Source organism: Ictalurus furcatus, chromosome 17 (genome assembly GCF_023375685.1).
Source record: "Ictalurus furcatus strain D&B chromosome 17, Billie_1.0, whole genome shotgun sequence".
Taxonomy (NCBI): domain Eukaryota; kingdom Metazoa; phylum Chordata; class Actinopteri; order Siluriformes; family Ictaluridae; genus Ictalurus; species Ictalurus furcatus.
In genome coordinates, this window is record NC_071271.1 from 16,784,572 (window position 1) to 16,812,056 (window position 27,485).

A 27,485-nucleotide genomic window follows, 5' to 3' on the forward strand; every position below is an offset into this window, starting at 1 on the left:
AAGATCACACATTTCTGTTTCATTTTTTAGATCACACAAATCTGCAGTTTTAACAGGAGTGTGGAGACTTTTTATGCCCACTGTAGTTCCAAAAATATCCAACCACTCGCTAGTATTAAAGTAAAAACCTCCTGCTCATACAACATTTTTCTTGGGTCCTGCGGGATCCCAGTCCCAATGTGCGCCTCTAGTCTCAACCCATATGGCAAGCTTTGTAAAAATAAATAAATAAAACAAGGCTCAGTGTAAAAACAAAACTAACTGCTGATAACTATATATTACACAATTTTTATATATTATATATTATTTTAAATGCAAATTATAATTTTTTAATTTTAAAGTTCTATGGGTTTAAAAATTCTGTTTTTTTATACTGTTTTGCAAGTTACTTATTTACAACATTCTGCAGCAGCCTGGTAAAAATCATCAACTGATGCAACCAGTGACAGTTTCCAAATGAACATAACTGTGTCCAAGTGATGTCTTTTTTATTATTATTATTATTTATTAAGGTTTTTTTTTTCCCTCCAAACTTCTCCAAGACAATTTCTAAAAAGGGATACACTACCAAATGCAAAATGCCAAATGCCAAATAGTGACACTGCACATGTTTTGCCAATTCCTGACTGTGGAAATGACACCATGATATAAACAAATGTTAATATTTACAAATTATCTTTGTGTAATTTCTGGGTTCGGGTTACTGTCTGTGTGCAGTTTCACATGGTCTCTGCTTGGGTTTCCTCCCATATCCCAAAAACCACATGCCAATGTGTGGATTGCCGCTAGGTGAGAATGAATGTTAATGTGTGTTTGGAGTTCTGTGATCGACTGGCGTCTCATCCAGGGGCTATTCCCAGATTACACCCTGTGTGTGTCTTTTTCCTTTACTATAACATTGTAAACTATGGAAACAGCAGAAGAAACAAGAGAAAACAAAGTGTTTTACAGGTTTGATTTTATTGACTACAAGCCATTTACAAACGGCTCACTCATAAGCACCTAATAATACATGGCAGTTATTTTAGAGCCTGTAACAATTCCCTCTGTTAATATGAGTATATCAGCACATATGTGCACTATATTTAGATTTCGTGTTATGCTTTTAATGCTGTGTCTATTGTGCTACATTTGAATTACATTACATTATGACAATCAAAAATCAAGCATAATTAAAAGCAATGTAATTACTGTACAGTATAACAAAGTGCATAAGGTGAATGTGTCGAGAATACTACGATTTCTAAATTGTAAAGAAGACTCTTAGATAATTAAGAATCCTTACTTTTGAATATGATTTGGCTCATGCACATCTTGCAACAGGAATAATACAAATATCAATTATTAAGCCATGCTAAAATTTCATATGAAATGTTTACTAACAGTGCAAATTTAGTTCTATACATTTATTCATAAACATTATGAAAAAGTAAAGAAAGAACTAAAGTAAAATTATATTCAGAATTACACAACCAAAACATTTACTCCTGAGTGAGAATTACAGGTTGGACCACTAAAGTACTAGGATGTATTGGCTTAAATTTAAATCATGGGTGAATTTAGTACAGTGGCAGTGAACATTACATCATTATACCTTCTTTTCAGTAAAAAGGAAAAAAGACAAATTAAGCTTGTTACGGTTGATGATTATTATTCATGACAGGTGGTCCTATTATTGCACATGAAAGGCAATTCATATGAAACAATGTTTAAATTCTGCAACATTATATGGGATTTCAATTAATCTTTCTTTTGATCAGTCATAGAATGCTGATGGAAGGTTTGATAAGGACTACACTGTATACACCCTGGCAGTAGATTCAGCTCATTATGATTATTATGCCTTTCCAGCTACTGCATTTTAATTCACAGGAATAAAAAAAAACATACAGATTATGATTTTTGGGGTAAAGTGAAGTTTACCTCTTACTATCACGACAGAGGCTACAGTCACTCTCCAGACCAAACTTGGTGTTGCATAACTGAGTACAAGCAATCTGCTTCTTATCCAATCGAATACAAGCAAAAGAGTCATGTAATTAAAGAGAAAACCAGCCACTATTGTTTTCATACTATTTAGTTATTTTCTTATCAAGTTATATTAAATCAATTACTCTAGTAATCTAATGACATTCAATGGTGCTGAACATCACAAAAGGCAGGTATAAACCATATAAACAGTGCAAAAGCAACTCCATCCTTTTTGCATTAGAGTGGAACTCTGTGGTTCTCAAAGTGCATCTGTGTACCATACCCAGGGGGTCCATGCTTTATTTTTCTTTTTATTACAGTTGTTAAGAAAAATGGGTTCTATGGGTAGATAAACCAGAAATAATAATAATTTTTAAAAACTATTATTGTAGACATTTAAATAACGTGCCTAATTGGTTTAAAATGGTATGTTTGTAAAATCAGTCTGTACCGAGGGGGTCTGTGATTTTTCTTACAGCTTTTGCGAAATCTATGCATCTCATTTTCCGAAACATCTTGTCTAAAATGCTAAAAACTATTATTTGAAGCACAGCTCTACTCAACATGAGCAGTGTACTGTAGAATGTCGTTATTACGCTGCCAACTGACTATTTGCCACTGAACAGTGAACACATATAGCTTAAACCCGAGTTGAAATTAACCGGCTTAGCAACTGCCTTATCCTGGTTATCAAGATTAAACTCAAACAGGAATATTTGGTTTATTTACTCTATCCTTCTTCTGCTGTGCATAAAATAAAATTTGCACAGCGGTGTGGATAAATGATAAATTTCAAAACTACAGAAAAGAAAAGGCAATGAGCGTAAAGATTTTCCTATTACTGCACGCAAAAGGCAATTCATATGAAATTATGCTTAAGTCCTATTCTTCCACACAAAGCAGTGTTTTGATTATAAGGCATGGGTATTCAACTAAAATTCCTTGTTTACAAAGGATTGGATAAGCAACTAACATGACTGAATGCTTTCAATAATTACCTGGTAATAATTACCCATTAGTGTGTAGGTTCTGTCTATAAATAAGATGCGTCAATTTGAAGTGGTTATGTTTTGCCTCATAGTGGCTCTTCATCATATCACATTTGATACAGAAGCTGTGACGGTTCAGATTTAGCAAACTGGAGTCACTGAACAATGGCCAATTATTGTTATTATTATAATTTTTTTTAAAAATACGTACAGTATTATTATTTTTTTAATGCTCGGTTTGAGCCGATGAAATACTTTGCTGGAGCCACAACTAGACTGCAGACCGCAGCTCACAAGCTGATGACCCCAATGTATGGGATTTCATTTCATCGTTCTTGCTCAACGACTACGTTTACATGCACATAAAATTATGATTAAGGTCTAAATTCAGGTTGCAGCCATATGATGTTTACGATGTTTATATGCATACAAGCATCGGAATATTCCTGCATACGTGTTTGTTGTAAGTATGCCCGTGTTGTCATTATTACAAACCTAGCCTGCAGCTAAGCATCTGTTAGCACCCACAATTCCTTGCGAACTGAGCATGTGTGTATATCTACTTTCTCTGGATCTTCTGAATAAGGTGCTTACATGCAATAAATTTCAAATGAAAACAGGCATGTTTCAAGGGTGGGAATCAGAACGCTGTCTTAATCTGAATCGGGCACTCAGATTGCTGTGTTTACATGACCCAATAGTAATTAAAATATTGCCAAGTTCCGATTAATATAGGAATATTGATGTGCATGTAAACAGTCAATGCTATTTTGTTAAGGACTACACTACATACAAATTGGCAGTTAGGCTTCAAATGCTTACACCCAGAGAAATAATTAACCTTATACAGCTGCTTTTCAAGCCTGCTTTTCATAATCAGCTCAATTAATAAAAATCCAAATACTAAAAATGTGAAAATTATTTACAGGAACTTCTGTTACATCCGTTTGCAATCCAACTTTGTGTGCCCGTGTCCTGTATTGTATTTGCTTGTATTGGTTGCTTGTATTACTTGATTATCATGATTATGTTTGTGAATAATCATTGGGCTTTGGAACAGTGCCAGCATTATTATTATTATTATTATTATCATTATCATTATTATTAGCTGTTCCATTAGCTTGAGCGCAGTCAGGCTGAGTTGGCTCGCTGCTCCAGGCCTCGAGGCAGGGCAGATTTGGGGAGGCAGTGGGTGTGAGGAGCACCGAGCTGGGCGAGTCTGGGGACAGATACCTGGCTAAGACGTGCAGCTGCTCTGGCTGCATTGAGGATTTAGTACACACACTCTCACACAGACCTGAGAGAGATTGCTGTGTCTCCTCCATACTCTGCTTCAGCTGGTTACGTTCTTGCAGCAACTTCTCCTTCTGAATCCTCTGTTTAACACACACAAACACAAAAGTCAATTTCCCAACTGTCCTTTTTTATTAAATCAAATCAATATAAATGAATAGATTTTAGGTAAACAATCAGATTATTTAGTGCATGTACAAAGTTATTCAGATATCTTCTGTATCTTATTTGTATGCTGTAGCATTACAATTTTCCTTCACTGGAACTAAGAGGCCCGAACATGTTCCAGCATAACAATGCCCCTGTGCAGAAACCAAGCTAATTGAAGACATGGTTTTGCAGAAGAGTAGAGAATATTATAACAGCAAAGGAATCTTTGAACATCTGGAATTGGATGTTAAAATATGGGTGCGAGGGCCAGGTGTCCACAAACCTGAATATACTTGTGTGTATATACTTTTAAACGCTGTAAAAATTAAATGCTTCTACATTACAAAAAAATATTACAAAAAGTAGTAAACAGCAATAAACTGAGCAATGTCAATATTTTTGTCTGACAATCCTTTGATTAATAAAAAAAAGTTATCAGTCTCGTGTACAATCTGTGCAGTTTAATATGGAAATTAGATAAGGAGGTTTTACTGAGCATCTTGGAGAATGTGCCACAGTTCTTCTAAAGACTTTGTCATACTTGCTTCTTTCGTTGATCAAATATAAAATATGATTTTATTTATTTATTTGATTACATGCTTACGTTCATTTATTTTCTTTTATTTATTGCTGACACTCTACTAACCAAAGGTTTTACTTTATTCAAGCTATTATATTTTACATAATGCTGCCACCTGGCTTCTGGATGTTACTCCAACAAATGAGATTAATGTGTATGACTTATTTAGACCTGCTCCATGTCCAAACTGTCACCTTATTCTGCTTTCACACAGACCTTTTTTTTTTTTTTTTAAACAGAAAAGGTGCTGACTAGAGCACCATTTGCGCTGAGATATTAAATAAATAAATAAAAAAGTAGGTTACACAACACACACTGTAACTACAACAATGCTCTTAGCAGTCCTGGCTAGTTTTGCCTAACTGACCTAGCTTGTTACCTAGATTTTATTTATTATTATCAGTAATAAAGATTAAATAAAGGTTCATTTAACTCTGGCAGTGAAGAGGCTGATTGTCTTTGCTGTAGCTTTGGAAGAGAGAAGAGGAGCTGCTTGTGTAACTTGACTATAAGCAGCCACAGTTAAAGCAGGATGTCACATAACGATGAATGTGCCAAAAACAGCCAACTTGATATTTTTAGTTATATTGCAACATAGGAACATGGAATATTTTCCATTCTACGCGTCATAAATCTCCTTATATGGACTCACTAACAAAACTTCATGATTGTTTTTCTCGCTTGCGCCCCAAATTGCAACCTGATTGGCCGGGAGATAAAGCACTTCATGTTACTCTGCGCTTTTCTGAAAAGTTTAACTTTGCTCTTCTGTGACCAAAAATATACTGGCAGCAGCGCTCTGTAAAAGCAGTCGCACTCCACCCACCGTGTGGTCACTTCCCAAAGGATTATGTGCAAAATTTGAGCTGGTGTTTGAGAAAGAAAGAACCAAGTGTGAAAACGCCCTGACTTCCTATTTCTGCAAAGTGCATTGTGGGTGGCACTGCATCCCTCCAGTTACTTTGTATGGACACTAATCTAGTGCGGTGCATTGTGGGATTTTAACAGTGCTCAGGATATACTACAATACACTTTCAGTAATCATATATAAAAATGGCAAAACTCCCTAAGCAGTATCCATATATTGAATAAGGTATTATTATTTTAGGACATGTACCTAAAGTTTTCATTACAGTTTGATTTAAGTTTTGGTATTGGCAAAATCTGATCTTTTGCTGCAATCAGGTTGTTTTGTACATGCACACACTCAACACACTCATTAGCCCTTTACATGGAAGAAAAAAAAAACCTACTTGACTCTAAAAGCAGTAGAGAGTGTTGTAATCAAACAATACATAGACTGTACCAGTTTCTTGATGTCCCCCTCGAGCTTGTAGATGCAGTCTAGCTTTCTCTTCCGGCTACGCTGGGCAGCCATGCGGTTTTTGCTTCTCCTCCGAACGTCTTGTACAAATTCCAGCTGTTCTGGCGTGAGACTCTGCTCCTTCAGAATCTGCAGGAAAGCTCGCCTGCTCATGCTCGGGATTTGCTCAACGGGGAACGGCAAGTCTACCTGAGGAATGAGAGAGAGAGGGCGAGAGAGAGAGCGCAAGAGAGAGACAGAGAGAGAGAGAAAAGAGAACCGCATGAAGTACCTGTGAACAGGAATAATCAATATGGACTACTGAACTACTGAAGATGGCCTAGGAACATTTCAACATTTTACTCTTATTATAAATACCAGGATTATAAGTACAGTTCATAAATGTGCAATTTAGAAACGTCTTCCTGTCATCCCACACAGCATAATAACTGACTAGTCTAAAATCGCCAGAGAACTGCTAGCAAACTAACTTGTATTTGTCACAGGTAGACATGAGTGTTACGGCCCTAGGATATTTTGGTTATGGAAGTGAGTGCATGTCTGGCTACTGTCCTCTTGTGCAGTGTGTGTTTCACATCAATTACAGAGGAACACAATTTGAGTGATCACCAGCAGCAGCAAAAAACAGGAAACAGCCAGCTCTTTTCTTCTTGTTTCCCAGGCCTTGACTTACCTTACCCCAAACAGTGTTAATATTTGCATCTAGGTCATGTTGGTTTGTTGTTTTCTTTGGTGATGCTAGTTGCAAACTAGTTATCTACTGCATATGAGCAAGTTTATCAAAGTAAACTTACTCTACTAGAACCTTGTATATAACTACCAGTAGTATCACAGGGAGAACTCTTATTTACCTTGTTTTCTTCTGGGGTTGTTTTTTTTTTTTTTTTTAGTTAGGGAGTCATGGAAGCTTTAATTTTCTTATTTAATTTAATTTATTTAATTCTTATTAATAAAATTATTTTAATTCAATTTTATTTGAATTTGATTCAACTAATTTTCTTTTGGTTGGTATTAGGTTAGGTAGCTCATTAAACCTCTCAATCAGATTGCTTTTGTTGTTTTTATTTTCTCCCCTCCCCTCTGATGTTTTATTTTCATCCTTCCTGATTGGCTTGTATTTGAACGCACAGAAAATGAACACTACTGCTCTGGGAAAATTGCTTGTATGTGGCGTTTCAGAAACCTGGAGGGCACGGATCTTTCATTTCTTCATCATATGCGAGTGATTTTTTAACAGCGGCTAAACCTGTCAAAATTTTGGACTTTTTTGCTGCTTCTAACGTTTTTTTAAACCTACTCTCAACATATTAAACCCAAAACCAAGCTACAACTGGACAGCATTTCGGTATTATTTGGCATATACTGCTGTACGTGTGATTTCATTCACCTACTGTACAATGATCATCGAACCATCGAATCATCGAGCTCACCTCACATGCTTGCTCACTGCTAACCACAGAGTCGGCCTCGTGCTCACATTCAGAAGTGTCGCCAGAGTTTATAGGAGACACAAAGGGACTCTCTCTGCTTGGTTCTCTGGATGGACTGTTATTCAATGAGGGCGGGTCCTCCGTGGAGTTTAAGTCTCTAAGGAAAGGGCAATCATCAGGTGCAGCACCTAAATCCAGGTGTTTGAGCCAGTGGAAGTCAGAGCCATTTCCAGCAGCTCCCTGCTCCATGTGCTCCGGAGTCTCTGTCAAAGAGGAACTCATGTCTGGCCAGAACCCTTTTGCCAGATGCTCAGCCACCTCTCTCTCTACTGTGCTTCTCTCTGTGGAGCCATTGCTGTGTGCTGGGTTGGGGAATATTTGCTCAGGGGGGTCAAAATTCTCTGTGGTGGTGCTCTCGATGTTCTCCAAGTTGCTCACTGATGCAATGCTGTCCAAGACTTCACTTGTTTCCCTGGAGGACAGGGGACATAACTGGCTGCAGTCCGACGTTGGCTCTAAATCTCTTACAGGCTGTTCAATTTGGCCCTCAGCAACGTTTGGCATGTTTAGACATTCACCTTGAACATCATCCATTGCCAGTCTATTCAAAATGCCACCGTCACAGCCAGCTGTGACAGGATGCACATTGTCATTCTCAGTGCTACATGGCATTGAAAGAAAGGGACACACTTCACCAGTAGGTATGGATGAAGATGGCACCAGCTGTGGCCCACAGTTCTGTAAACACAGTTCTGTTTGGTGGTCAGTAGCAGACTGGAATGAGACTGAAGGTAAATCTAAAATATTCTTATCAGAGGTGACAGAAGGCCTTTCATTAGGACACTCTGTATCATGAGGTGATACATTCTGTACCGTTTGAGCTCCAGAAACCAGAGCTACACCATCTCCTTCAGTATTAGTGCATTGTTCGTCAATATGATCACAGGCTTCGTTGGCAGCTGGCGATTTTTCATTGCTGTTTATGATCTTGCTTCTGTTTTTGCTCTTCCTCTTGGCTTCCTGAGTAGTATCGCTGCCATCAGAGAACTTCGGAATGAGGAACTCAAAGCACGCTTTGTCAAGATTGTGAAATCCCAACAGCTCAGCACATCTGTGAATTTCCTGGATGTTTTCTTTGGTGAAGTGAAGTTTTGCAGTATAAGCAAACTGCAGCAAAGGCACAAAGCCCTCTACTGTGATCTGGGGATGGAAGAAAATACATAGAGTAAACATCCATCCATCCATTTTCTGTACCACTTATCCTACACAGGGTTGCAGGAAGCCTGGAGCCTATCCCAGGAGATTCGGGGCACAAGGCGGGGGACACCCTGGACATGTTTCCAGCCCATCAAGGCACAATCACACACACACACACACTCACTCACATACTATAAACAATTTAGAGATGCCAATCAGCCTACAATGCATGTCTTTGGACTGGGGGAGGAAACAGGAGTACCTGGAGGAAACCCCTGATCCATGCAAGAGAACATGCAAACCCCCAACCATGGAGGTGCGAGGCAAATGTGTGAACTACTACGCCTCCCTGCTCCCATGGAGTAAACATCCAATAATGTATATTGTATCACTTTAAACAGATTTAAATGGTTAAAAATGCCTTCATATAATAAGCTCCAAACAAGGACAGAAAATGAGCTGTGTCCACCAATAGCAGCGCTTTAACATATAATTTCAATAGGATGCATGTCAGTATGAATGTAATTTAGCATCAAACCACATCGCCTGTTGTTGGCTACTCTGAGGTTATTTTTTGGGCTTTAAATCCAAGTAGTACACAAAACCGACAATGTGAACTCCCAGGATGACATCTATAGGGTGCATAGGGGCCATATGTGGACCATCATCCCATAGAAACCTTGTGGGATTTGTAGGAAATCCAAGTGAAACATCAAAATAGTGTGGATTAAACTGACAGGATTATCTTAAGACGTGGGTTGCTTCCTTATGTTAGCAAAGAAATGACATGCGACTCATTTTTTGTTCAGGGAGCTTATCATAAGTTATATCATATCTAGTTATCAAGCTGCATGTGTAATTACTAATGCAAATGATTACTTCCTCAGGCAGAGTGATGACCGAGTTCCATCCCGTGTGGTTTAGGAGTCTGGTGTAAAAATAGGCGCTGCAGCAAGCCAGTACTGAGCAGTGGGCTCGAAAGCTCCTGCTCTCCACTTCCACTGTCACATCACACAAGATGTCTTTCTGTCTCTGCTCATCCAGGCAGCGGAGGACATGCATACTGTGTACAGCTGACTGGAAGGTAAATACTGACGTCCGGGAGCCATCCACAGACATGGTGCTGAATTTCACCTGCACAACAGCACAAAGAGGAATAAACTGAACAGAGAGGTGAAGTAGAAAAGTACAAACACCTAGTGCTAATAGATCAGCTGTCATAGTGGTGTTCATGTATTCAACATCAAGGCCAAATTAGGTGGCTCTGAAAAGTGTGAAACAGCAATAACTGTTTATAGCTGCAGTGTGATAAGTGATAACAGGAACTTGTCTTGCGGACTTTCCACAACATTAAACATAACTATATCATTTATTTCACCGTAGCTCTATTTTCCTCTTTATGTTAATAATACCAAAAAAAAATAAACAAACACGTAGCTTGTCATGTTACCTAGAAACTGCATGCTATGCTTACAAAACTATTCACCATGCCAATATATACAGAATTTCAGCTTTCATTTCCTCAAATTTACATCTAGAAATGCTAAGCAACTTGTGTTAAACTATCCAAAAAAAACCCCCCAAAAGCCTGGAAAAGCATCACAAAAGAAGAAACCAACAATTTGGTGCCATCAGTGAGTCGCAAGCTTGATGTAGTTATTGCAAGCAAGGGATATCCAACCAAATATTAAGTGTTATTTACTTTAATATACTTCAAGACTTATCTGTTCCTATATTTTTGCTCGCCTACTACTGGGTTGTCTGATACAAAAAGTTCTATGTTTTATGTTGTTTAAAACATCCAGATGTAAATACCAGGAAATAGATGTTGAACTATCGTCTCACATCCATCTTTTGATATCAAACCCAAATGTTTTCAGTCTACAGCAAAAACAAATGAACTGGCCTTGCCATTCCAATAGTTTCTGAGGGGACTGTATATTTTATGTTATTTTATGTTTATTTTATGTTACTTGTCCACAAGACAAGTTAATTGCAGTTATCACTTATGTCACTGCAGCTATAAACAGTTATTCCCTAACTAGTCTCTCTCTTTTTTCCTCTTGAAGTTTACAATACCAAAAAAAAAAAAAACATGCTTGTCATGTTACCTAGAAACTGTGTGTTATGCTTACAGAATTCTTCACCAATTCAATGATTATTCTTTTCTTTTTTTTAATACTGACACAGTATTTATTTGTCATGGTTCTTTGATTTTAAGAAGCATCCACTGATAAGAAATATAGAAATGTAGAAATGATAACAAGCACATTAATATAAATCTATCGTTTGAATTACAGTTGGAACTACTGTCAGAGCTGCTGTTATAAGAAATTTAATTAACACCTAACCAACCAGAACCAAGAATTCAACAGCACGGTTGTATAAAAAAAAAAAATTATCTTTTTTTAAAGGCCTTATATAGGGTACATCTTTAAGATAATCTAAAACATTGTGTTTTATTAAAAGTTTTTTCACATCCTCCTAGCCCCATGAACGCCTGCTTTTATCATCCATCTCAAGTAATCTAATTACAGTCAAGACAGAGTCATTTACACCTGCCATTTTAATGTTTACATATAGAGAAGACTGTCCTGCATACCAGGGATGCATCGATACCGATACTGGTGTCTGCTACCATGCTTGCTTACATTTACTCTAATATCATGTGATGCTGAGTGATGTAATTCTAGTGTATACTGTTGCCCTGATAAACAGATGGCGTGAAATAACAGTTGTACAGGGTGTCCCAAAAGTCCCCATACATAAGGGAAATGAACACTTTTTAGCAGAATGTCTTCCAAAATTTTTCATACGCAGTTCATATTATATTATTTTCCAGATAGACTTTAAGAATGCCTTTGACAAAATGCCTTTGTAGTCATTCTCATGGCTGGATCGGGAAGCTGTCTCAAGATTGCAATGAACTTTAACAGGAAACATCACACACACACACGACACTGTTGCTAAACTTCTTAACAAATTTAAAAAGGCTGGAAGAGTTGAGGGCCAACTGAGAAGTGGACGTCCACGAACATCCACAGATGAAGGCACAACCAACGTGGTGCTGATAACCACAGTCCTATATATGCTGTATGGAGACGTATGGAACACCCTGTATTTTTCACAAATAATGATCAAAGCACGGCACAGCAGACTGCAAACTCAGCCCTGAGAAAGTAATGTCAGTTAATAATAATAATAATAATAATAATAATAATAATTAGTAATTAAAAAGGTTTTTTTTAATTATACAGAGTGTGAGGGAGGCCACCCTGAGTGTGCAGAGCTATGTCAGCAAATGTCATTAAAAATGAGAGCAACTTGCTGTGAATTGCGCTCACAAAGGTATTCATGAGCACAGAACAGTCCAGTGGGTGTACAGAGCAACTCTCTCGTTTGAGAGCACTTCAGTTCTGCGAGCACTGAGCACTGAGCATGAGTGCTTCTTTTTGCCAGGGTCTGCACTTTGTCTGTGGCACCTTTTTAATGACCACACTCCCTGATACTGCTCTGTGCACTCATGCTTGCCTTTTCTCATGCTCTCTGTTAAAAGATATTGTTTCCACCATAAAATCTTAAACATAAAACTCAGCATAATGAGTTCAATGCTAGCAGCACACGACAGCAGCCAAAATAAACAGCTAAATTTGATGTGTTGATGCAATTTCCATTGAAACAGGAACTCAGGGTGGGACATAACAAGTGACTCCTCACCCTTTTTAAATAGCCAATAGTGTTTAGCTTACCACACAGCCCGGGCTAGGCTGTACTAACGTGGTGCAGGAATGAGTCCTAAAACCCAGAAATGAGTTAGCATTTTAGCACTTCCGGTTTCATCGTCCTGAAGTCAACAAGTTTTTTGAATGGGTTTTTGGTCAAATGCCTGAAATAAGGTCTGTGGTTAACACAAGCTCAAGATATTTTACGTTTTATTCTACAATATAAAATACATCAGTAATACCTCACTCGTGATTTTTTAAAGCTGTTACGTGTCTTGAAAAAGACGGTTGCTAACAAGTGACTAAATGGGACTACGGAGGTTGTTAGGGACATTAGACGTCATCACAGCGAACAGGAAATCTCATCTACTGCAGCGCCGTTGTGTTTATACTTGGGCTCTTGCAAACTATTCCAACTCAAACTTTCCAACCTGTAGATTTATTAATTTATAGTATTTTCCAATTGTAGTGTTTTTTAAATAAAGACTGAAAGAGTTGTCAGAAGTGTAGCGGTGGTGACGTTGAAGTCATGCGACTGTGGTGTAGTTTGTTTATAGCCTAATTTATTTTTTTACTTCTGGCGATTGTATTTAGGCTTCAAAATTGATAAAAGCTGTGTTCATTTGTGAAGATTATCTTGAAGAAAAAAAAAGTGTAAGAATCATAAACTTTTGTTGGTCACGGAGCTTACTTTCTGCAATAATCTAAAAACCAGTGGACAAATCCTACTGTATTTATCTCGAGGGAACCAGGGTGATGCTAACTTCTGGGTTGGCCTACAAAAACACCTCATCCCTGCAGCACTCTAGTGACAGTTAGTAAAATGGATTTGTATAATGTTGGGGTCGGGACACTTCCGATTCTACAGAGCGTTTGATTGGACAGAAAATGTGATGAGAAGCTGAAGTGCAGAATGAGGTCATCAAAATTGTTGATCCGTATTGGTGGCAGAAAGACTGTAAATTTTGAACGCATACATCTTCTAAATGCAAATTTTGTCATTGTTTTGGCACACACTAGCTTGTAGATAAAAATAATCATACTACAAGCCACAAAACTTCCATTTTAATTTCATGAGGACTTTTAATACTAAGTAGATTACTCATTTCAGTATCAATATGAGTATTCATATGTACCAAATAAAATGGTATTGATTCATCCCTGCTATAGTTTCAGGTTTTCCCTGATCTAACACACCTGAGCCAGTTAATGAAGGACTTGATAAATAGCAGATCCTGTATACTGAAACAGGAAAGCTGTGTATGCAGTAGGTTTATCATGCTGCATGTGTAAATAGTCAGTAATGTTGAGGTAATCAGCATAGTCGGGTCTGGGCGGCAGTCTTTCTCCTTGACAAACCTCTGATCACACAAATGATTATCCTGAAGAACATCCTGAAGCCGAGTCTGTGTGCGAGTCACTACAGCAGGACAGTCTGATGTTGGTGAGAGAACTTTCTTACTGTCTGATCCCACACCGCGGCCTTGGACAACACCTAACGCACATAGCTAGCTAACTACATGAGCTAGTCCATATGGGTCTCTAAAAACTGAAATACTGAGTTGATCACTTTATTTCTAGATCTAGATTTTATTTGACGGGATCTAGCGGATATCAAAGTAGCTTTATATTTTAAGCAGCAGAAAATGAACATTCCAGCATTGACTAGCTCACTGATCTACATCCTGGAGATCCAAGTTATCATCTGATAAAACTCACATACAACCCTGATCCATATAATCAGACTCACTTATTATACGGAGTTAGATTAAGAAACTTAATCTCTGAAAACTCTGTAGGAAGATGACCTTAACGTACAATATGCAGGAATGAGCGTGCGTATATTCTACATTACACCGTAAACAAGCACAACAACAAACAAGAAAACTCATAACTAACCTGACATATCACCTGAGATGAGAAAATGTATAATAAAATCCTCAGCTATCCATCATACAGCTGTGTTTATTAATGCGGAAAAGAAAAGGGGGGAAAAGCATTAGCTAGCTAGCTGAACAAGTTGCGAAGACATGGAGTCATGTGATTAAACACGGGGTTGCCAGATCGGGAGATTTGAACCTTAGCTTGGCTTGAAACTCAAAAAAATCACCAGTTTTAAATTACATAATTATTAATGCCATTAGATAATATCTTGTAATAATTAGTTACATCACACAACGTTTTTTTGTTTTTGTTTTTCCATAAATTTTATTTCATGCAAATGTCCTAAAATGGTCTTGTATTATTATATAGAGTATATGGTTATTAATAAATTATACAACCAAAACAACAAAGTTGGAACAGTATGGAAAATGTTTGTATTTTTGCAGACATTTCAAAGTTCAATTCACCCTGTACTATAAACACATTATTTGATGTTTTGCTTTGTGAATTTAATTTATTTTTCGAAAATTTACATGCATTTCTTCTAATAACACTTAAGTGTTTGGGAGCTGAAAACACCAGTTGGTTAAGTTTAGTAAGAGGAATTTTCCCCCATTCATCCATTATGCATTTCTTCAGCTGTGCAACTGTATGTGGCCTTTGTTGCCTTATTTTGCACTTCATAATGTGCCACACATTCTCAATTGGAGACAGGTCAGGACTGCAGGCAGGCCATGCTAGCACCCGCACTCTCTGGTTGCGCTTGTAATCTGGGTAGAAAGTGGTTTGGCATTGTCCTGCTCTGGATGGCAGCATATTTTGCTCCAAAATGTGTACATATCTTTCTGCATTAATGGCACCATCACAGATGAAATGTTGACTTGTCAGACCACAAAACATGATTCCACTGTGCTACTGTCCATCTCAGATGAGACTGGGCCTAGAGAAGTCAGCAGTGCTTCTGGACAGTGTTGATGTATGGCTTCTGCTTTGCATAGTAAAGCCTTAACTTGCATCTGTGGATGCAGCAGCGAATGGTGTTGACTGACATAGGATTACCAGAGTATTCCCGAGCCCATGTCAGGATATCATTTACAAACTCATGACTGTTTTTAAGACAGTGACGTCTGAGGGATCAGAAATCACACGCGTTCAGAAGTGGTTTTCGGCCTTGCCTTTTAAGCACCGAGATTTGACCGGATTCCTTGAATCTTTGAATTATATTGTGCACTGTAGAAGGTGAAATGCCCAAAATCCTACCGATTTGTCTTTGGGGAATGTTCTCAAAGTGTTGGATTATTCACTGACGCATCTGTTGGCAGATTGGCGAGTGTTGACCCATCCTCGCTCTTGAAGGACTAGGCCTTTTTTATTTTTTATTTATTTTTTTTTTTTTTTTTTTGGAGGCTCCTTATATACTATGATTAGATGATTGCGTCACCTGTTTTACATCACCTTATTTCAATTGTCACATCAATATCAGTCCTAAATTGCCCCGTCCCAACTTTTTGGAACGTGTTGCATGCATCAATTTCAAAATAAACGTTTACTTTCAAAAAACTATGCCATTAATTAGGTAAAACATCAAATACCTTGTCTTTCTTTATAAGGGTTTTTTTGTTGTTTAAACATAAGTCAAAGTACATTTACACATCACTCCTCTTTGTTTTTTATTAGCCTTTTCCATACTGTCCCAACCTTTTCGGAATTGGGGTTGTAGTTCATGCACTATTTCCCAACGTCAAACATTCATACTGTATAAGTAGACCAATCATTTTACTTTGAATGCATTTACTGTAGCTACAATTCTGTATGTTTATTTATAGACCTGACTGTAACTGACAGCAATTCTAAGATGTTCTACCTCCCCAGAACAGCATCTTCCTGGTTCTTTTTGAGAGCTTGTGTTTTGTCTTGCTTGTGGTCTGGGCTGCTCAGTGTGAAGAAAACGCTTCATCTGCAAGCTCTCTGCTATTCGTTCCTACAAGGTCAGTATAATTAAAATTGACGTACACCTGAGCCATGTGCATGCTAATGTCGGGTGTGGAATGTCTGCTGTTTATAATGCACAGCTCTTTCTTTGTGGGATTACGGTGAAACTGGATGTATTGGTTTGTTAACCTTTTTTTGTTTGGCTACCATCAACATGCTCTGTGACAGTATGAATAAAACAAATATTTACAAAGTATAAAAGGATCTTCAATTGAAATGGTTAAATTTATTCAAAGATTACTGTACTTAGACAAGAAAAGCACATCCAGTTTATATCCTTAGATCCTATAATAGTAGTAGTAGTAGTAATAATAATAATAATAATAATAATAATAATAATAATAATAATAATAATAATAATAATAATAATAATAAATATTGTATTGATTAAATGTTGAACAGGGCAATTAAATAAATGGATGAATGACAAATGTAATATGATTCATGTGAAATCATTTTGATTTTGAATTTCTCACATTCAGTATAAATATTGTTGCACAGGCTTTGTACCATATACCATTTTCCCCTCAATACTCAAACAAGTCCATTTGGGATTTTACATCTCTTACAGTAGTGTGATTTTTAGTATTCATGGAAATAGACAGAAATAGTCAACATTGCTATCTGGAACTTTTGTGGAGAGAATGTGTCATAAATACAGTTGCAATCAAAATTATTCAACCCCCATTGCAAATCAGGTTAATTGTCAAAATTTACAGACTTTCAGCTGTTTGCCATGAACAAGTCAAACAAAAGCAACTGAAATGCTTCAAATGGTTTCCCCAAATTCAACTGAAAATGCAACTTATTTCTCCAGTTTCAAAATTTTTCAACCCCTTCATGGCAAGCATCTTTAGTACTTAGTAGAGCACCATTAATCCTTGCTGATATGACCTGCTGCAAACGAGATGCATAGCTTCTGGCAGCATTCCTGAGGAATCTTAGCTCATTCCTCATGAGCAATGGCCTCCAGTTCAGTAATATTCTTGAGTTTGCATGCTGCAAGTGCCTTCAAATTCCACCAAACATTTTCTATGTGATTTGAGTCAGGTGACTGTGATGGCCCTGTAGAATCTTCCAGGACTTCTCCTGCAACCAAACCTTGATGAAATTTGAGGTATGCTTGGGATTGTCATGTTGGAAGGCCAAGCTGCAGCTTCCTCACAGACAACGACATTTTCTCCTAGGATTTCCTGATGCGTCAATGAATCCATCTTGCCTTCCACACTTTGCAGGTTTCCAGTGCCAGAGGATGCAAAGCAGCCCCAGAGCATCACTGAGCCACCACCATGCTTGACTCTGGACAAAGTGTTCTTTCTTCATTCTTCTTCCTCCAGACATACCGCTGATCAATCATGTCAAAAAGTTCCATGTTTGTTTCATCACTCCACAGAACAGAACCCCAAAACTTGTGGCTTATTTATGATTTTTGAGCCAACTTTTCTTGTGCTTTTGGGTCATTAGTGGTGTACATCTTGGAGTTCTGGCATGGAAATCTTCTGCATTTAGTACACACCATACTGTGCTCACTGAAACCTCAGTGTCTGTTGCCACCAAGTCTTGTTGCAGATATTTTGAGGGTTTCTCGAGGGTTTACTCAAGGGTTTTTCACAACCTGCCTTCTCAGAAATCTGGTTGCAGCCATTGATGGCTTCCTTTTTCTGCCCTGTCCAGGTATTTTATATATTTTCTGCCCCTAGCCAGTTCAGGTATTTCATGTGTTACAGCTCAAGAACACCTGGTGCAACTAATGAAGCCCTTGATTAGTTGCATCAGGTGTGCTTGAGACAACACATGTTTTGCATATTTGTGATGATGTGAGGGATTTTAATCAGGGGGTTGAATAATTTTGAGACTGTAGTAGTCATAAGTTGATTTTCAGTTGAATTTGGGGCAACCACTTGAAGCATTCGGTGTGTTGAACTATTTCAATTGCTTTTGTTTGACTTGTCCATTGCAAACAGCTGAAAGTCTGTAAATTTTGACAAACCTGACTTGCAATAGGGGTTGAATAATTTTGATTGCAACTGTAGTGATGTTGAAAGAGGTTTCCCTTACCCCACCCAGCTTCAGGCAAAACAATTGGCTCTAATGGCACAATGACCTTGTTCTTCCAGAACAGTTTTACTAATGCTCAAGTTAACACACTCAAAACACTCTTGAATGTTCCTATTTATTTATAGGTGTTGATGGTCCTGAGTCTGTATGTATCTAGCAATTTATATGGGATGTCTTTTCAGTACTGCATAGCTTCTTGTTTTAAAACACTTTTAAAATATGTAGTCAGTCTCAAGTTAGTTCATGGGCTGAATATGGATACAACTACAATATACTGTTTCATAACTAGGCAATGTTTGACAATACCACTGAATCTGCTATGATACAATTAGATTTTTGAGCCTCTAATCAAAATGTGACCAAATTTTCTCTACATTCTGGGGTAGGCCTACAGTTAATTCATGAATGATGTAGAGGGACTATTTTAAGTATTTCTTGCACTCCTTCCCACAATTGACCTCAAGCAGTTCGCCACCCCAGAAATCTACAAGGCTGGCAAACAGCTCAACCTCATCCTCACATGTAACTGCACCACACAATCTTCTTATTACTCCTCTCCACACCTCTGACCACTTATTTATCCAGTTTTCTGTTTCTCTCCCCTCACCCCCTCACTGTCTCCACCTTCTATCTCCTTTCGTCACAATCTTTGCTCCCTTTCCCCCTCACACTTCTCACAAACTCCCTTCCCTCTGATAGCCACCTCTCTTCACTGGACATAAACACAGCAACTGACATGCTATGTTCCACTCTAACATCTCTTGACAGCATCTGCCCCCTAACATCCAGACCCTCTCGCACATCACCCCCTAGCCCTTGGCTCTCAGAAGCTCTGCGTAACAACCGGGCCAAGCTAAAGCAGCTAAAATGCTTCTCCCATCCTCTTTTTCCCATAGCATCTCCACTGCTAAAGCCATACTACTAAGAGAAGATCGGCAGCTCTCCCATATCCTGTACTCTCTTCAAAACCTTTTCTTCTCTTCTGTCCCCCTTCCCCGACCTCTCTCATTGCAGATGACTTTGCCACTTTATTTTCTAACAAGGATACATCAATCAGGAACCAGTTCTCAACCCCAGACATCCATAGACTGGCTCCTCCATGTAACTCAACTGTCCTCTCCTCTCTGCGACTGATATCTCAACTCCTCCTCTCTAGCCATCCCACAACCTCAATCTCCCTCACTTTTACCTGCACTCAGACATCTTTAACTCATCTTCCTCTACTGGCACATACCCAACCTCATTTGAGCAGGCCTGGGTTACCCCACTGCTTAAAAAACTGACACTTAACCCTGTTGCATTTGACAACTACAGACGTGTCTCCCTTCTCCCTTTTCTTTCCAAAATCCTTGAAAGAGCTGTTTTTAATCAATTCTCCATTTTTCTCACACAGAACAACCTCCTGTACACCAAACAGTCTGGCTTCAAAAGCAGTCACTCGATGGAGACTACTCTGCTTTTTGTCACTGAAGCCTTATGACTAGCAGGATGACTAGCATCGTACTCGACCTCTCTGCTGTTTTTGACACTGAATCATCAGATCCTCCTGTCCATTCTCTCCAACCTAGCCATCACCGGAATGGCTCTGCGCTGGGTGGAATGATATCTGACTGGTAGATCCTTCAAGGTATTGTGGAGGGGAGGTTTTTCTGAAACTCACCAACTCACAACTGGGGTTCCCCAGGGGTCAGTTCTGGGTCCACTGCGCTTTTCTATTTATACTACATCTCTGGGGCCTATGATTGAGTCTCATGGCTTCTCAAATCATTGCTAGGCTGATGACACCCAGCTCTATTTGTCCTTCCAGCCTGATGATCCATCTGCTTGCCTGCTTGCCTGCTTGCGAATCTCTGCTTGCCTGTCTGACATCTCAAATTGGATGAGCGAACACCACCTTAAGCTCAACTTGGCAAAAACTGAGCTTCATCCCAGCCTGCCCCTCAATTAACCACAACCTCACTGTACAGCTCGACTCAACCACACTCAAGCCAACCAGGACAGCCTGATAACAGCTTGACCTTCACAGACCACATTTCAACAACTGCATGAACCTGTAGGTTTATTCTGTATAACATCAAGATAATCAGACCCTATCTCACCGAACAGGCTACACAGCCACTAGTCCAGGCTCTTGTCATCTCAACTGGACTACTGCAATTCACTCCCAGCCAGTTCCATCAAACCACTTCAGATGATTCAGAATGCAGCAGCACACCTCATCTTCAACCAGCCCAATAGAACTTGTGTCCCACTCCTCTTCGTCTCCCTCCACTGGCTTCCAGTAGCTGTCTGCATCAAATTCAAGGCCTTGATGCCCATGTGCAAGGCCTTGTCTGGAACAGCACCCTCCTACCTCATCACTCTCCTTGAGGCTTGCATTCCTTCATGCAGTCTGCAATCGGTTAAAGACCAATGCTTGGTAATGTCTACTCCGTGTGGCTCAAGGTCCCTTTCCAGAACCTTCATGCTAACTGTTCTTCAGTGGTGGACAATGAACTTCCAACTTCCAACCTCGATCCGGACCGCAGAATCTGTCACTATTTATTTAAAAAAAAAAACAGCTAAAGACCCACCTCTTCTGTGAACACCTAATTAACCCCACATTTATTTATTTATTTATTCATTCATTTATTTATTTATTTATTTATTTATTTATATATTTTAATATAATATAAAAATAATAACAAAAATAAATAAATAATACTTACTCTGGCTCTTATACCTCTACTCTGTGCACTTTGCTTCTCTAGAACTAAATTAAAAGATCTTGCATGGTAGCACTACTTGTATTGTTCTCTGCTTCTATTGTATTGTTCTCATTTGTAAGTCGCTTTGGATAAAAGCGTCTGCTAAATGAATACATGTAAATGTAACAAAGGTATTTTTTTTTGGATAAACCTGTATTTTGTTTGCAATTGTCTATCGATGAGAGCAGAGTATTTTATTTTTATTTATCAACAAAAGATCAAAAGGTTAACCAACAGACAATTTTTCACAGCCTTCTTTGCTCATATTTACTAAGGGTGCCAATATTAGTGGAGTGCACTGTACTGTATATCAATGTCGGTTCATCAGTTGCCAATTACAGATCTGTTATCCTTCCACTGTTACATAAATGCTCTGACTCCCATGAGATGGTTTGATTTTTAGTGAATTTAATATTTTGGTTTACAAGCCAAGATTAGCTAGCCTGTTCATTCCTGAATTGCATTACAGGATATGGTGTGAAAGTGGCTTAGTGGTTAGCATGTTTGCCTCACACATCCAGTGGGGTGGGGGTGTCTCTGTGTCTCCCGCTGCTTCTGGGTACTCTGGTTTCCTCCCCCAGGCCAGAGTCCCTGCATTGTAGGCTAATTGGCATTTCCAAATTCTCCATAGTGCATGAATGGGTGTGTGCAGTTGCACCCTGTGCTGGGTTGGTACCCTGTTCAGGGTATCACGTATCTTGTTCCATAGGTTCCCTGGGATAGGCTCCAGGCTTTCCGTGGTACAGAAAATGGATGGATGGATGGATTCTGTGCCATCAATACAAGAGTAATCGTGCTCAGACTCTGCTACTAATGAGCAATGTTACACAATATAACAATTTTATTAAAATTAAACAACATTACATGTTTATTTATTTCCAGATAATGAGGTTGGAGCCCAACTCAATCAGTTAATGTTACTGCAACTAGCAAACTGATCTGACTAGCAAAGTTATGTGTAGTATAAATTTTTAAAAAATATAGCCACCAGCAGCTATCATGGGGGTCCAAGCAGTTTGGCAAAGTGGATGTGAAAGAATTGTTTGTGCTTTGTATAGGGCATGAAGTTACTTGGGAAAAACTTGCCCTATAGAATAGGCTGTTGTTGGTTTTGGTTTATTGTTAATAATCAGAATCATTATACTAAGTGTATATGAGAATTGTCAGAGAAGAGACCTGCACAGGCTGTTCTGAGCCCAAATGCTGGGACCTTTACAGATAATAGCAAACACAGGTGAGTGATTAGTGATGGATGATGACAGCAATGATCTTAAGAATGGTAGACAGTTGATGAATACAAACGCAGGTAAGTACACCAAACTGGAGATGATGATCATCCATTAGTAGGATGAGAAACTACCACTACGGAAAGTCACTACAGTCGGAGCAGTCCTTGTTGGGACTAGATACAGGTGAGTGTGAGGTGATCATTTGTGGAGTCCTTGATGAACAGGATAGTTGATGGCAGATGTGTATGGTTAGTAGTCCAGAAAGAGGGAGCTTAAAGTAGGAGGAGGCTGAGAGTCTGGTGGAGGAGTGACAAGTGTTACATGGGTTATATGAATATGGTCTCTTTATATGAACACTTTTAGGCTTGTATCTCAGCACACAAGTGTTCGTTTTATTATTGCTATTGACACAATAAATAAATGTGTCTACACAAATATGAATCTATATGTTATATTAAAGAGACAACATTGTCTTTTCATTTTAAATGAAAATTTTAACAGCAATATATGTAATGATGTCTGTTAATTTAATAAATGTGTTTTCAAACTATGATATTAAGATAACATTTAGTCATCTCTGAGCATTTCACACATTTGTTTGCAAACTAATTTTATAAAACTCGGGAGATATTACACAATGGTTCTATGCATTTAATCAAAGTTCTATGCGTATGGAAAAAGAGTGGACTTCAAAAGATTTATTATCCATTGGCTCCCTCTTGTGGGCAACATTAGCATTACAGCCCTCATTTGTCACTCGCATTGAGATAAATGGCTGATAATATAGAATTTGCTGTTAGCCCCCCGTACATCGGAAATTCATGTTTTCTCAGTTTTCTCAAACTGTCCTGTTGTCCATGTGAAGTTTGGACACTGCGTTCATAAGATATAAACCAACTATTTGCCACACCCACAAATATATGGGTCTATATCTCCACAACGATTCCATGAATGAAAATTCTTATGATGTGTTTTTGTCTGGAGGATCTCTAGATGGTGTATACCTAATTTTGTGTGAATCAGATAAACGGCCTAGGACGAGTTACAAAAAAAGTTGTTTTTTCAGAAAATTAGAATTTCAGATACATTGTATATGTAAAAATAAAAATGAGATGTTTTGTAGTGCTTGATGCAAGGATTCATAGGAAGCAAGAATTACATGCTAGCATGCACGGATGCAGTTATTAGCAAAAATTCAACATATGGTTGCACAGTTACAGTGGTTTTTCAGTTGTAGTGCCCCTGTGGGTGGAATTTGACACAACTTCTTGTGCCTCCTCAGAATCTCCTGTTGTCTATGTGTATCAAGTTTTGTTAAGTTTGGACATTGCATTCAGCAGATATAGATCAATTTGTAAAAATGGCCGTCGCCTGGCCAATTAAGTATATCTTTGCAACGCATTGATGAATCACAACTCTCTTGTTAAGTTTTGTCATGAGGGTCTGGGGATGATGCAGGCCAAGTTTCATGCAAATCGGATGAACGGCCTAGGACAAGTTAGAAAAAGTAGGTTTTTCCAAAACCCACAAAATTTATAAATGAGATTTATATTAGAGCTTAAAGTAAGGATTTAGAAGAGACAAGAATTCACATGGTTGCGGAGTTATTGAAACATAAAGTTTCTTATTACAGTACCTCATAGTGGCCAATTTTCACAAAATTCGGTAGAAATATTTGTTTTCATACGATGTACAAACATGTCCATTTTCCTAACATAGGCCATTCAGATTTGATGTTAGTAGCTGCTGAATTTCAATTGGCTGCTGGCGGCCATAATTTTTTTATGCATCCCAGTCACATTAGACCTAAAATTAGACAAAGAAAACCCAATTAAACAAATGAAACAAAAATATTATACTTGATCATTATTTAATTTATTAAGGAAAATTATCCAATATTACATATTTGTGCATCACGTTAGGAGATTTCCGTTGAATCCGAATAGAATTCAAAACTAATAATGAAAACACTTACTCAATAATGTTTTCATGAAAAAAGATGTACATTTCACTTTCATTTAAACCTTAAAAGTACTCTATATAAATCTCAGTTATTTCCCCCCTGACATTTTGACATTATTATGCAGAGACTGTCTATTAGTCTCACTTGTTCTTCATACATTAATGTTACATTTTTGGAAAATAAAATATGTTTGTGCACATTTAAACAAATAACTGATTTTTTTTTTTAATTCACTTTCATATGAATAAAATTGTAATATAGGCTTTGGACCCAAACTGCACCGCTAACCCTAATCATAACCTACATTCCTTTCTGCACAAACTGAAAAATGCAGGTATGAAACAATATCATGACTTCTAATTATTTGTTCAAATCATGCTGGTTTGTTTGTTTGTTTGTTTGTTTGTTTGTTTGTTTTTGTCAAGTATGATTTTGACAGTCTACATGTAGTTCCATCTCAATACTTCTGCACACCTACTTCCAACTCACTCATTACCACTGCACACCTGCACTGTACAAACATTTACAGAACTTTTTTGCTGCCAATATTGCTGTTACACTACTTAATAGTTTACAGCCATTTTCTGTGTATTTATTGTTCTGTGTATTTTATTGAGATATATTGTCTTGGACTCATCTCACACTGTTGTGTATTTGCACTTTATGTAGTCTTGTGTACTAGTCTGTGTTGCACCATGGTCCTGAAGAAACTAATTTTCGTTCCAGTGTATACAAGCTATATAGCGGAATGACAATAAAAACCCACTTGACTTGATCTTTAACTGAGTGAGATTTTAACACAATAGCCAGATGGAAGTATAGATTTTCTGTACCTTTTCCACTCCTGCCCCTCCTTACCTTAACCTATTTTGTTTCAGCTGAAAGATAAATTTGGCTGGGATGCTTTCAAGAAAGTCTTTGCAGCCTATCACGGCATCACTAATGTCCCAAACAATCGAGATGGAAAGATGAACTTGTATGCTGAAACATTCTCAAAGGCGGTGAACATGAATCTTGCTCCTTTCTTCAAAGTCTGGGGTTGGCCCATTTAGCCCAGCACTGAGGAAACACTCAGCAATCTGCCTGCGTGGCTCGACCATCCCATGGCCCAGTATGCTTAATTCCCCAATCCCAGTATGCTTAATGCACCAGTTCCCAGGCCCAGTATGCTTGACTGCCTAATGCTGAAAGCTTGTTTGTTTTTGTTTTTTGTGGTTGGTGGTGGTGGCCAGGGTCTGAATATAATGGTGATAAATATAATAAACATATGATTAAAAATAATTGCCAGATGCCTATATATAAACTACATGACATAGTTGTATATGTAGATACACATGAAGGAAAAAATATTAGATAACCTTAAGGCTAACATTCATACTAAAATCCACAAAATTTCCATTTTGATTTCATGGGGACTTTAAAACTGGGGTGGCTGTGGCTCAGGTAGAGTGTGTTGTCCACTAATCGTAGGGTTGGCGGTTCGATTTCTGGCCCACATGACTCCACATGCCGAAGTGTCCTTGGGCAAGACACTGAACCCCAAGCTGTTCCCGATGACAAGTTAGCACCTTGCATGGCAGCTCTGCTACCATTGGTGTGTGAGTGTGTGTGTGTGAATGGGTGAATGAGACACAGTATAAAGCGCTTTGGAAAAAAGCACTATATAAATGCAGACCATTTACCATTTAAAACTGTGATGGGTTGACACCTTGTCCAGGGTGTCCCTGGGATAGGCTCCAGACTCCCTGTGTGGAATATTTTAATAAAACAATGTGTAACCAACCTATGTATAACCAATGTATACGGTTTGATGATTAAGAAACAAGTTATAATCAAATAAGTGAGTTAATCCACCAGATTATGTGTTTAAGATTATGTTCAAGCCACTATGTGTAACCAAATGTTAATCAGTAAACTGGTACCTGTCTATGCTGGGCGTGTATGCAATCTTTGGAATGCAGTTTGTTTTGTTGTTTTTTTTTTTGTTTTTTTTTTTGTTTTTTAAGAGAGCTGGCTGTACCACAGCACCATTATAAAAAAAAGTTAGGAAAGGACTTGAAAATAATAGTGACATGGAGCCAAGGTGTGTTCGAAAAAAAAAGAAAAAGCTCTGCTAAATGAGATCAGTGTTTCAGAATGCTATAAAAACCTGTATCAAAAGCACTTGTGTCAGTTGATCTTCAGACCAGCTCAGACTTTGTTGCTACTATAATAAAGTCTATTTTTTGGCATCAAGACCCCAAGACTCCTAGAGTGTTTTGTGAAGAAGATTCTTCCACACCCGCGACCCTGCATTGGATAAGCGGTAAAGAAACTGGCTGGATAGATGAGGACTTAAATACTAAGTAGGTTACTCATTTCAGTATCAGTTTGATTATTAGGGCTCGGTATTGTGACCAATTTGTCGAATCGATTCGATTCTTATATATTTGGTTTCAATTCGAATTTGATTATTTATCAATATTTCATTTAAAATGTTAGTTTTGCAGACATGGAATCCATGTTTTAATATAAATGCTTGTAACTGAAACCCTCCTACTTAGCTATATTACTGAAATACACATTTCTTTTAACAAAAGGGCCCACACAATTATGTTTAATTACTTCTCACTTTAACTTTGAGTAAAAAAACATTGTAACAAATAATCATAAACACGTGCATACAATGCACACAAGGTAACCACAAATTGCACAATGCACAGTACTGTAAAAATTAAATAAAAACATTGTAAACATGCAACAGTGAAATTGATTAACAACTTGAAACTTTTAAGAAATAAAACCGTTTTCAAAATCCAAAAACATGAAAGATGGCGACATCTTCAGGACGAGAGGCGAACTACAGATATTATTCACATCCTCTCAAGTAAAGCACGCGCATCAATATTAATAATATAATAGTTATATTTTCTAAAATATATATCACTTCGTTAAATTGAAGATCGATTAAAATGGG

At 38.0% G+C, this 27,485-nt stretch overlaps 1 protein-coding gene across 3 annotated transcripts; it reads right to left on the reverse strand.

The window, feature by feature from the left end:
• Positions 1-342: 342 nt before the first annotated feature.
• Positions 343-14,811, reverse strand: LOC128621500 (transcription regulator protein BACH1-like). 3 transcript variants are annotated; one of them, XM_053647314.1, is made up of 5 exons: positions 14,016-14,811; positions 9,814-10,068; positions 7,738-8,937; positions 6,290-6,496; positions 343-4,336 (listed from the first exon to the last, which is right to left on the reverse strand). In XM_053647314.1, exons 2-5 carry the CDS (start codon positions 10,051-10,053, stop codon positions 3,986-3,988), a joined length of 1,998 nt encoding a protein of 665 aa, XP_053503289.1. In that variant the 5' UTR covers positions 10,054-10,068; positions 14,016-14,811; the 3' UTR covers positions 343-3,985. The 3 variants fall into 3 exon arrangements, with proteins under 3 accessions (XP_053503289.1, XP_053503288.1, XP_053503286.1); XM_053647313.1 differs by having other exon boundaries at positions 13,854-14,811; XM_053647311.1 differs by having other exon boundaries at positions 344-4,336; positions 14,556-14,811.
• Between the last annotated feature and the right edge of the window lie 12,674 nt (positions 14,812-27,485).